Genomic DNA, 12,392 nt, shown 5'->3' with positions numbered 1-12,392 from the left:
CCCGGCAAAGCCACTGCCTTGCCAGCGGGGAGCCCTGGGCACCCTGCCCCCACCACCTCCACTCGTCCCCTTCCACCTGCTACGACCCCACTGCTCTCGAGGCCTCTCCCCACACCTGTCGCCCTGGGCTCCGGCCCCAGGTTCCCCAGAACCACCAGTGCCTGGACATCCATAGAGACACAGGGATGGGAGGGTCTGGGGAGAAGACAGCCGGCATGCTAAGTGCCGGAAAACCAACAGCGGGAACTGGGAGAATCAAGGCAGAACAGCTGTCTGATGCTCCAAGTGCAGTCTCGACAGCGGGGACGGCACGGGCGCCCCAGCAAGGACACACCAACCAGGTACATACCTCAGATTCCCTGTTTTAGAAAACGGGTCAATACATTCGTCCCTCGATAATATTCGGTGAGAAAAAAGCTTCTTCTCAGGATCTAAGAACCCTACGAAAGGAGAACAGTACAAGGTCACATGTGTGGGATGCACGAGGTCCCACTGTGCACGTGGCGAGGCCGTTCCAAACGCGGGAAGCGCCGCAGCAGGACTGGCTCCAGCGCCCTCCTCACTCAGACGGGACCACCGGCCACTCCCCGCCTTCCACTCTTAGTTTAACCACGTCAGGCCACCCGTGCAGCCAACGCTGGCTGCATTTCACACGCCCTGGGGTCTCACTAGGCTGGAAGGCGGGAGCATGAGCTCCATGCCCAGGAAGCTCAGGGCCTCCAGGGCAATACACCCAGGCACGCCCCGCTCCACCTGCACACAGGGTGCTTGGGGCACCAGAGAGGGGCCCAGACATGGGAGAAGTGGCGGTCCCGACGGGGCTCAAATCTTCCTGAGCCTTCATCGTTCACAGGACAAAGCGGGCGGCAGCACCTCTAACCTCGCACCCCGCCTGCAGACTCCACCCACAACCGGGCCTGCTGCAGACCTCTCACCCAGACAGGGAAGCCCTGCGTAGCTCCAAGTGCATCCTGTCCCCCCAGTCACCCTCTTCTCCAGCCTGGCTTCCAGCCCACCCTCCCCATGCCGCCCAGATCCCGCCTCATCCCTGACGAAGGATGACATCGTGAATCTGACACTGTATCTCAATCCCTGCCTTCACTGAGTCATCAGTGTCTCGTTAACAGAAAACTCGCTCTTACAGGAGAAACGTGACACTACTTTCCAACACAGAAAGAACGCTGTCCCTCCTGTATGGACGCTGATGGTCCTCAGCAGCTAAACCGAAAACTGATGAACAGAATTATTAAGTCTCTACAATGAATAAACGAAAAGCAAGCAAAGCCTCAATGAACATACTTCCACCCTAGTTACACTGAAGGTGCACGTTCTGTGGAAGTAGTAACTTTCACAATTAAAAGCTGACAGAAAGAGAAAGTTACAGAAACCATCGTTGTTAAAAGCCACTCAGGCATCAGAATGAACATCTGGCCTCTTGCTGTCACCTGTGAATAATCACACTGACACAGGTGACCAGCTGACTCCTATCAGCTAAAGGTGCCCTGGTCACGTGTGGACACGCTCAGTCCCCAAACCCTCGGGGCCCACCACTCTCAGCAGCCCCCACCCCGACCCCGTGAGCCATGAGCTTCCTCCCAGGTCCTGTCCATGAGCGAGCACTGTCAGTCTCAATGTCACCCCCACCACAAGGTGCTGCCGGAGGGTGTCTGCACCCCCCTCCTGGGACACTGCCCACAGTTTCCCTGTGATGTCCTTGTTGGACCCATGCGGGATTGCGGGAATTCCCCTGGGAGGCGGGTGGGCTGAGCTGGCGCGCACAGGAGAGGCCTCCCCAGGGACCCGCCGCTGGGGTCCCATGGGCCTCTCTGACCCCTAGAGAGGACAGGCTCTGGGTGGAAGGCCACAAGGGGAAGCTGAGGGCGCACGCGGGTGCTGCACTCACTGCACGAGGAGTCCCGGAAGGACTGTGTCCATCTCCAGTTAGGTGCCCCGGGGCTGCACAGCAGCCACATGCTGGGCAAATGAGCTGAATTTAGTTACAAGACGCTCCCGTGTCTGTGACGAACCTTTCCTACAAAGGCACTAAACAGTAGAGGGGGTTCAAAACCTATTTCCTGTAGACAAGAACAGACCAAGACCAACCTGTAAATATGTCTGAATTGAAAGTACTTAACTTAACCTCCTTGTAACTAACACCAAGGAGCTGTGACCACGCCATCACGCAGGTACTCAACGTCCACTGACGGGTCCCTGTGGGCTGGACCTAGCTGTGCCCCTGCGAGCGAAGCTAGCAACCTGCCCGCTGTCCCCAGCCAGGGCGGCCCAGGGACTGCTGTACACACGCACAGGCATGGCCGGCGCAGAAGCACGAGGCCCCAGGCCCAACCACCACACCACTCCCTTCCCAGGAGGACACAGCCTCGTCTACACCGGGAGTGCTACCTGCAGACAAACACAAGCAACGTAGCTGCAGCGCCATTTCCAAACCAGTTATAAAATGTATTTTTAAAGACCCTTAAGAGTTTCTACTTTTCCACATATCTGTGGCCCTGACCAACTTCCAAAGTGGCCAGTGACTGTGGCCTGCAGCCCAGCAGTGTGGGTGGCGCCCGCCCAGTGACCAAGGATGCAGCGCTCTCATCCCCGTCAGCCGCGGATCGACTCAACGGCGCCCCTCACAAGCCAGCCAGAGGCTGGACTTGAGCCTGGCAGCGCTTCTCAGTCTTCTCATTTCAGGAACCTCTGCGGCAAGCAAGCAGCCTCACCCGCAATGGTGTGTGCATACAGCCGGCTGCCGAAGGTGAAGACGTGCAGCTCGTACAGCCGGGCGATCTTCTCCAGGAACTCCTTGCAGTGCGGACGCAGGCGGGTGTGCAGCATTGGCTCGCCCCGGCCCAGCTGGAAGTGGAATATGCCCTGCAGAGGAGAGGCCAGGTCAGGGCAGGCACTGGGGTGGCAGGCGCACTCTCCTTCCCGCGCTCCACGAGCGGCTCGGCTCCTCTGCCGCAGGGACCGCCCCTGGGACACCTGGGACAAGCACGGAACCGCCCAGAGCAGCCCTGGCAACTACCTGCAGGAGTCAGCTCCCTGTGACGGCTGTGGCACCATAGCCATCTGCAGGCCAGGAGCCACGGCCGTTGCTCAAGGGCTCTTGGGACCTGGACACAGCCTCACACATCCTGGCTACCCTTCTCTGACAGCGCTGAAACCGAGTACCCTAAGTGAGGCCATGCGTGTTTTTGTTTCTCCAAACGTCCTGTGTGTCCAGCAGGAGAGTCCCGCTGTGTTGCTGGGAACAGATCCCTAGTGACCTAGCGACAGTCAGGGGGTCAGTGACAGTCTCACTAACACAGTCTGACTCCCAGACATCAGATGCAGCTTCACTCACTCACAGACACAACTTGAAAGCTGAACCAGCGTTCTCAACCATTTTGAGGAGCCGTGAGATTAATAATCCCAGCCTGCCTACACACGATTAGCATGCAAGTAAGTCACTCTCCTAGGAAGGTCAATTTTGACGCTCCTAGTCTTGCTCATCATTAATTATCTCAGCAGTGATAAACAATCAGAAAAGAAGAGTAAACAACTCAAGGCCTAGTTACCTTTTTACCAGCTCTGACTTACCCACACCCCTCACGATGGGGCTGTTCTGTTAAAACCTCTGGGAGTTCAATTGTGTGAACTTTCACCGTACTCAGTACTTAAGAACTCCAAAAGTTGCAACAGAAATATCCTTAAAAACCCAAGTTTGGATCTTCAAGGTTAAAGGTTAAATACGCCTTTCTAGCTGTCGCTGACAGGTGTCCCACAGACTCAGGCACTGTGGCGGGTGGGTGGCCATGGATCACGGACGTTGTCACTGAGTTGGCAGAGGAACCCGGCCAGCAGGCAGGGTGTGGGCAGAGGCAAAGTCAAGCCACCACCAGCAGCCAAGGACTGTCCATGTGGCCGTGAGGACACATTCCAGACCTCAAAAATCGAGAACAGGCATGTTGTAATTCGTTCAAACTGTTTTATAAAATGAATTAAAATGCCCGACTTCAAAAGCAGGATAAGCCCTGGGCCGGGGGAGGCGGGGCTGCCAAGGGGCAGGCGCAGGGCTACACACAGCCCTGCAGCTCTGCTTGGCCTGGTGTCGGCGCAGCGGCTGTGGTGCACGAGGCAACCTGGAGATGTCTGCCCACAGCTGCCGTTACACAAAAGAACTGGTGCCCACGATGCGAAAAGATGACTGACATAACTGAGAAAACACAGTTTGTGGCGAGAGGACTGAAATCCAGCCACAAGAAGCCATTTGCCGCTCACCAGGTGCTCAGCGACCTCCACCTCGGACCTGCGCCCCGAGGGCAGTGGCCCCCCGTGAGGACGTGGTCCGTGCGCCTGTCCCGTCGCCCGGTCACTCACCGAGCCGAAACTGAGCGAGCTCTTTCAGGTGAAGGCCCCACCTCTGAGCTGTCCTGACCCCCCGCCCCGGAGCCGCCGGAGGACCGCTCACTTTGTTGGACATCTGTGGGCAGTGCTGCTCTGTCGTGTGGATCAGGGTCTGGTCCAAGTCCACCATGAGCACCAGTTTCCTGTTGCGATGCAGTCGCTGCTGGTCCTCCCGTCCGAGCTTCTCGGCCTGCTGCAGGTAGAAAGGACGAAGAGAAATGGCAGAGTATGCCTGGAGCCAACGCAAAATTCAGTCTTCTCAGGAAACACGAGAGGGAGCTGAGAAGTCCCTCGCCACCCCTGCACCCGCCAGCCAAGCCCCCTGAGCGTCCACACACCCGGGGGATGGGGGGCCCCTCTGACGTGTGCTCGACTTTAATGAACTACGTGGACCGGTGACGAGAAGGGGTGAGAAGAAAGCCCTGTGTCCACAGGTTCAGCTGAATGCGCGGAGCAGCTTAGTGCAAGCGAGTGGTACAACGGGCCAGCCGCGCCACCTGGGAGGGGACCCGCAGGGTCCGGAGCCGGCGCAGCACGGCTGTCACCCACGGGCCAAGGTGGGGCTCTGCTCCGGGAAGGAGCCCTGGCCCCACCTCGCATCAGCTAAAGGGTAGGGTGGTGGTGACGCTCGCTTTGGGGCTGCACATCTTATCATCTCTCAGTGTGACTGGTCCTCACTGACCACTGTTAACAGCCCTGGCCTGGTCAGACTGAGGGAGTCTACTGTCTGCTCCTGAAGAGGTTATGCAGAAAGGCCAGCAGGTATGGTTACAGCAGGAGCAATGGGGGGGATGCTTTTTCTTCTTTTTATCCCCAGACTTCCCAGTTTTGTTTTAAACACACACCTACGTATTTGTATTTGTTTAAATTCCAGTAACTCAGGAAACCCAGAATCATGGATCTAGCATTTTGTCTTTCCCAGGAAAAATGAAGTAGGTAAATATCATTTAAAAGCACTAATCTAATAAAATTCTAACAGCGCAGAGAAGAAGATATTTACCTACCCACTCACAAAAATGTGCAGCTCTGAAACTGCCTCACAATTAAGATAAGAGTTTCTGCAGGGCCCTGTGGGGTGGGCATGTGCCTGGTCCCGGGTCCCAGCGACGCTCACTCAACTCACCGTCCAGACCTGGCCCAGGCACCGGGATGCCTGACCTCAGGCAGCTCTTTCTCCTCTTCAGGCCTCTCATCAGTGCTCGTGCGCATGGCATGTGCCAGCACGTGAACGCTCAGGGATCACCCGTGGGGACCGGCACTGGGCCATCCCCTCCACCCCATGCCCATGCGGCCAGCGCCACTCAGACCCAACACCTCTCACCTCCGGCTCAGCCTGGCTTCCCCCTGCTTGAGGTCAGCCTCTGCTCCCGGGCAGGAGTCCCGACGAAGCCCCTCCCCTGACAATGCGCTCCCGTGGCATCCAGAGGTACGCCCCTCCCACACCGGGGCCTCCAAGCCCGGGATGCAGCTGCAGCTGCAGCTCCTTGATAGCTCCGGACTCAAAGCAGTGGAGCCGCGGACCTTCCCGCGGGTGGACTCCCCTGGGGAACAGCCTTCACCCTCAGGCAGGCCACCCGTCCCTGGCGCAGTGTGACTCTGCACATGGGAGAGCCCGCAGGTGCGCTCACTGTGCTCGGGAGCCGCACTCACCTCGGAGCTCACCATCAGCTCCGGGACACTGTGCACCATCGACACGGTGGCCGTGGACAGCGGCACCTGCTGCCTGCCGTTCTTACTCTGCAACCTGCGGAGGGAGAGGGGCTGCTGAGAGGGCGCCCTCAGCTGATCAGCGCCTGGAAATCTCAACGGATGCTCTAGCTGAGGCACGCTGCTAGTTCCGTGCAAAATTTCATTCTGTTGACAACTGCTGAAAGGTCCTCCACTGTCTGAAAACAGACAGGAAAACTGGTGAAAAGTTAACAGTCACACTCACAAAGTTCTCTTCGAAAATACAATGTGACAGGCACACTGAAACCTAGAGGCCCACACCGCTCCACGCGCATAAATGCAGCAGCCCGGGTGTGTGGCGGGGGCCTGGGGTTGGGAAGGTACAGGCCGCCTTCAGGGAGGGCCAGTCCCACCAGGAAGGGACACGCAGTTTGCTCGGCAGGGATGAGAACGCAAATCTCAACCCACCAGCTGTTTTCTACCATACTGGGAGTGAGCATCAGACGTGCTTTCGTGTTTCCAGAACTCCGAGAAACAAAACCAGAAAGGACTAACTCCTGAGGAAGCTGACTGACCTCGCATGGGCAGATAAAGGGACGGGAGCGCCTGCCACCTGCTCTCAGAGTTGGACTCCTTACCTCCCATGCCAGGCACCCCAAACACTCATCTCTTGGCACCCACAGTTCACTGTGTCTCAAACACAGAGGTCTGCTGGCACTTACTGGGTCAGGTCTTGGCCACATTCAGCACACAAGCCCTTCATGACAACTGGGTGGCTACATCCTTCCAATCGCACCAGAACCGCCCTAGAAACAGGATGAAAAAAACACATATTAGAAAGAACTTACTCTCAATTTATCAAACTGCTCTAGAAAGAGCATCTGAGGGGTAAGGACACCTGATCTCACAAGACTTTAAGGAAGTCACAACACCCTCTAGGGTCCCATTTCTCCGGGTGTAAAACGAAGTTCTTTTCCATCTGCACATCTCTCTTGTGTAAAGCAGAACAAAACCACACACAGGACAACTGAAAGAACTAAGGCTGTCCCGTCAGGAGAGGAAACTCGGGCGATAACATGAAAACTGTCTCAAAATACATTAAATATTTATATGCAATTCTCTTACATTTCTGATAAACAACTTAAAAAAACCGAAACTGTTAACACAATAAAGAACAGTTGGTATAACAACTATATTCTTCCCAGTCTAGAAAAAGGCTATGAGGAACCTAAATTTTTCTGATAGAACTACTGTAATATTCCTGGATTTACAAACACAGAAATTCTCATTTTCTTTGCACGCCCACATCAAACCCTGGGTGCCTGGCAGTGGTCTCCGAAGGGGGCTTTCAGCTCATGAACCTGAAGGCTGTGTGATCAGAGTGCCTGATGGCGCAGGGCCCCAGGGACCCATGTCGTGGCCCTGCCCCGACCCGGCTGAGCCCCTCCTGGGCCCTGGGCCGCATGCCAATGTCTGTGAGTGTGGCCCTGCTAGGTGATTCCCCACAGGACAGAGAGCTCTCTGAGGTCCAAAAAGCCCTCTGGTCAGGGCCTCGTGCATGAGAACAGATAGTTACATGTCCCTCCTTCCTCATTCACTTTTATCCGAGGCTTGTGGACTGTCATGGGCAGACAGAGCTGCCAAATGGGCCCTCAAAGCCGGGGGTGGGGGCAACACCCCCCCTTCTAAGTAGGGCCTCTTCTTCCCCACCCTTCTGTCCCTTCCGCTCACAACCTGTCACCTGGTACCTGGGCACTAATGTCCACCGTGTGCATGCAGCCTCACTGCGCCCACCTGACCCCAGACCACGAACATCACCACTGTACAATCCTCATAAAAACAGCAGGTCCAATCAGGAACCATCAATAGATGCAAAAAATGTTACACAGTATGGTGAGAGTTAAGGTGTCTACTGAGTAATGAAGTATCTCTCACACGATACTTAATTACAAGAGGAACTTTTCACTACAGACACTGGCCTAAACAAGTAACCTACACTCAAAAAACTGGAAAGGGACAGACTGCCTGACGGGCCTGCTCAGAACACGCAGGGTGTTCTGGACAGCAGGCTGGTCTGCAAAACCCCTGGAGAAGACAAAGGAGGGAAAGATGCAGGGACTGTCTGGGTTACAGGACCACCGAGCTGACAGCTGAACACACTATTACTGGCCCATCAGGGAAATCTGCAGAGAAGAAACTGGTCCCGTGTCATCTTCATTTCTAATGCTAACTGTACACGGCTAGGTAAGAGGGTGTCTCTTTTCTTCTTAGGAAATTGAAGTATTTAGAGTTAAAGTGACACCATGCCTGCAACTTACTCAGCTTCAGGAAAAAAAAAATGAGTGGAAGGGGAAAGAAGGGTAAAGTAAATATGGTAAAATGTGAACATTTGGGAAATCTGGGTGAAGCTTATGAGAATTCTTGGTAATATTCCTACAATTTTTCCTTATGTCTTAAGTTATGCACAAAAAGGAGCTGAAATGCGTACTTATTTTATAAGTACCGCAGGGGTGGGTGAGGGGTGCCGGTGGCCAGGAGCGGGGCAGTGCCATCAGCAGCAGTATCCCACATCACTCAAGCAGGGCCAGAAGTCACCCAAGCCAGGACACAGCCACCTGGGAGCACCCCGGCCAGCTCTGGCCTGGTGACTGAATCCACGGCCATAAGAGACAAAGTCTAAAGCATCTGAAGAAGAAACTAAACTAAGAGCGGACTCCCCATTCCCAGTGCCATCAAAATTCTACAGTTACACAGGGAAAGCACCAGGGCTTACTGCAGAGCACAGGGAACTGCGTTCAATGCCCTGTAATAACCTGCAATGGAAAACAACTGAAAAAGAATATCTGAGTGCAAGCATTTTTGTGTGTATATGTATATACACACTTCTCTGTACGTTTGTTTGAAACATATGTAAAATTGCAGATTCGCTCATTCCTTCGTAACCAGATGCTTAATTTCATAGACTCCACTTTAAAATTAACTTTAAAGAAAACAAGAAAATGAAGATCAATCTGATAAGGACACTACAGTTTCTCAAAACCCACACATTGTTTCTTAGGCAGACATGCTTCAAAGCCCACTTGGTTCAAAGGGCTTTATTTAAAAGATTAGACAAGATATCTAAAAATTAGAACTGTAGGAAAAATAAGTCACGGGTGCACATAAAACTACGAGAATGCAAAGGCCGATACTTTTCTGTTAAGCAAACTGGAAAACAAAACAAAAATCCACCTTAAGTACAGACTGAGTATAACGGGTCCAATTAAAGCAACAATTTCTCAAATTTCAGACATAAACGTGTCTCTAAATGAGCAATCTTTTAAACAGTGCAGGTGTCAACAGGGAAGGATAAACTGATTTAACCAAAAGAATCTACTAGTTCATCAATATTTTGATGCCAGGATGAACAAGTAATTCCCTTACTTCCAAGGTAAGATTTCTGCAGATGATTTTTTTAGTGCACTGACTGAACTGTTTAGAATCTTAAAAAACCCTCACTCGCTAGTTTTAGAACACTAACACTGGGTGATAATCTCAGGTTGTACTCCAAGTTTCCTTCATGGGTTTCTCAAGATTCTGCGGACGTTCTCCCTGCAGACAGACAAGCTACTGGGCACGGGTGAGGCTCGGCAGACATCAATGAAAGACGCAAACACACCTCCACAGCCTCCTCCTGTCGGTCTCACCCTTCACCAGACTTATTCTCTGATGGTTTTCTGCATGTACCTCCCTTTTCTTTGGGGACTTAAATAACAGAAGAAAGCTGATAGGTGGGGAGGAAGGACATCATCGGGTAAACAAATAATTAACACCTTTGGTTTCTGGCCAGTGATGCCTTGTCAGAATACTTCCAAACCAAAATAGTTTCAATCCACACACAGGTTATGAAGACAGAAATACACACCCATTCTACCCACTTCCCCTGCACTGGGGTGCTTGGGACAAAATACGGCCCAAGGAGAGAGCAGCGGGGAGGAAGCCAAGGGGGAGCCTCAGCAGGGGACGGCGCTGGCCCGCCCAAACCTCGTGGAACCTCAGTCCCATTCCTCTGAGGAGCGACGGCAGCCCCCACCTACCCCTGACCACAGGGAGCAGGACACAACATACAGCTGTACTGCAGGTTCTGGCAATAACCTACTTTATTCCAGCCACACCCAGAGGCAGGGTTTCTAAGTTCCTAGAACTGTTCACTGTCTGAGAACCACCTGTGACGTGGTCAGCACGAGTCCTGCTGATAAGAGCAATGCTGGGGATGAGGCAGTTCCGGCCAGGTGAGCCCGCTCTGCGTCAGTGCTTTACACAAGCCCTTCGCCTGCATTCCAGGAGGACCGCTACCACTCTGCAGTCTCCAAAACCCTGTGACGAATCAGTGCAGTCAGACACCCTGGGATCTCAAATGCCGAAAAACTACCCACAGCTGTGCACTTGGCTCCAGATTAGTTACTTGGTTCACTGGTGAGATTAACACCCTGGGTCACTCAGATTCGCAGGGCTGGCTGACTAGATCAAAGCGCTGCATCCGAAGCCTCCCACTACCTAGTGCGACCAGTCACTGGCCCATCGGCCTTGGAGGTCCTTCCTGTGAGGTCAGAGGGACAGAACAACATGGAGAAAGGCTCCCTCCCTCAGGGGTTTTCCACCCAGTGAAACACCTGTATTGGGCCTTACCTCCACCATTCAGTGGGTTTACAGGCTCATTAGGGCCCAAGCAATGGTCCGGTAAGACCTGACTTCAAAGTAATGCCGACTGCATACCTGTGTGTCACACACCCAGCACCGTGAGCCCCTCCCTTCTAAAGGAGGCCAGGCAGATGGCCCCACTGGAGGGTGCAGCCTATCCACCTCACCTGCATTCAGTGGGCAGCATGGATGCCTGAACAGAACGCTGAGGACACGGGCTCCACCTCCAAGGATGAGAGAGGAGAACTGGCGGAGAATGAGGCTCCTGGGATTGGGAGGGAGGCCAGTTCTAACCAGGCAGAAGATGCTCCACAACTGGAGGCTCAGTGCAAGCCACAGGGATAGGAGCAGGGGTCAGTGGTCCACCAGAAGGGCCAGCGTGGACAGACGGGGAACCGAGCACCCAGGGCCCCCTGTGGCCCCACAGAGGGAAGATGCACACAGTCACTTCAGCAGGAGGCAGGGACGCTCAGCTGCCCTAGGGTTCTGTCTCTGACAACGAAAACCACCACACAACTTTGTGCACATCTCAGACAGGACATGGAAACTGACAGGCTCACCCACTTCAAATAAAGAAAAGTCCCTTCAGGAAGTTAAAACAGAGGTACCACCAGCGAGAGCTTACTACAGGAGGCTGGATGACCTACCTGTGCCAAAGCCGCCCCCACACCCCTTCCTGAGCCATGATGCAGAACTCACCAGGCTTTACAATCAGACGTTTCACACGGTTTACTAGGATCTATAGAAGTGCACACCTCTCAACAGTACTACGACAAGCATGGAGCATGCCTGATTCGTCTGGTACTCGCTATGGCCCCAAGTTTTCCTCATTTACAATCATGAAGTCTTGGTGGGAGGTACCTACCACAAAAAAAGAGGAAGGAGTGCACCAGTTTTCTGAAGAGTGCAATTTCGATGACCGAGGACTTTTTTAAAAAAAAAAGTCAGCTGCCTCCGATTAGTAAAGTCACAAGTAGTGACTGTGGCTTAGCCTTGAACAGACTCGCAGACGCGAAGCTGTGGGCCCACGTTCCAAGGTCCTCCGCGAGCGCAGCCTCGTCAGCTGCCACCCTGGAGACGTCTTCCTACCCAGTGCCTGGGCCAGGACCCCCGCCCGTCGCTGTTCCCATCGCCCCACTCACCCGGGGGCCACCACCTGGCCCGGCTGCGCACACAGCTCCCGCACCACGCCGGCTCGCTCCGACCTCAGACGGCGCTCCGCGCGCACGCAGCCCCCGGAACCGGCGCGGGCAGGGGCGGGCCCGGCGGGCTGCGCGGAGGCGGCGGTGGCCTCGCACACCGCCAGCACCGAGCCGATGCGCACCGCCGCGCCCGCCGCCACCCTCCACTCGAGCAGACGCAGCGGCCCGGGGCCCGGGCAGCGCACCTCTGCCACGGCCGGCGGCGGGGGGCCCTCGGCGGGAACGCGGCCGGCGGGCGGCGCCTCCATCGCGGCCGCGCGGAGTCGCTGCGGAAAGGCAGCCGTGGGCGCTCAGGGCCCGGAGCCCATCGCAGGTTGGAGGGCGAGCCCGCCCGGGCGAAGGAGGCGGTGGCGGCGGCGCTGCGATTCCTGCCCCGGCACCGGCTTCCACCCGCCGCCCGTTCCGCGCCGACTTCCGGGACAGCGTGCAACGTCATGTGCCGCAGCGTGC

At 55.0% G+C, this 12,392-nt stretch overlaps 1 protein-coding gene across 2 annotated transcripts in view; it reads right to left on the bottom strand.

Moving 5' to 3' along the window:
- Window positions 1–12,374, bottom strand: part of CTDP1 (CTD phosphatase subunit 1) — a 29,988-nt gene extending 17,614 nt beyond the window's left edge. The window contains exons 1-6 of one of the 2 annotated variants that reach the window (XM_031441709.2): window positions 11,883–12,374; window positions 6,783–6,866; window positions 6,043–6,136; window positions 4,457–4,585; window positions 2,727–2,877; window positions 350–440 (exon numbers count right to left, since the gene is read on the bottom strand). In XM_031441709.2, the coding sequence (XP_031297569.2) occupies window positions 350–440; window positions 2,727–2,877; window positions 4,457–4,585; window positions 6,043–6,136; window positions 6,783–6,866; window positions 11,883–12,190 (857 nt within the window). In that variant the 5' untranslated portion in view covers window positions 12,191–12,374. The remainder of the gene's footprint in view (window positions 1–349; window positions 441–2,726; window positions 2,878–4,456; window positions 4,586–6,042; window positions 6,137–6,782; window positions 6,867–11,882) is intronic. The other variant, XM_031441707.2, reaches the window with a different exon arrangement.
- Between the last annotated feature and the right edge of the window lie 18 nt (window positions 12,375–12,392).

The sequence above is a fragment of the Camelus dromedarius genome, chromosome 28, assembly GCF_036321535.1.
Source record: "Camelus dromedarius isolate mCamDro1 chromosome 28, mCamDro1.pat, whole genome shotgun sequence".
Classification (NCBI taxonomy): Eukaryota; Metazoa; Chordata; class Mammalia; order Artiodactyla; family Camelidae; genus Camelus; species Camelus dromedarius.
This window is presented reverse-complemented; position numbering and strand designations above follow the sequence as displayed.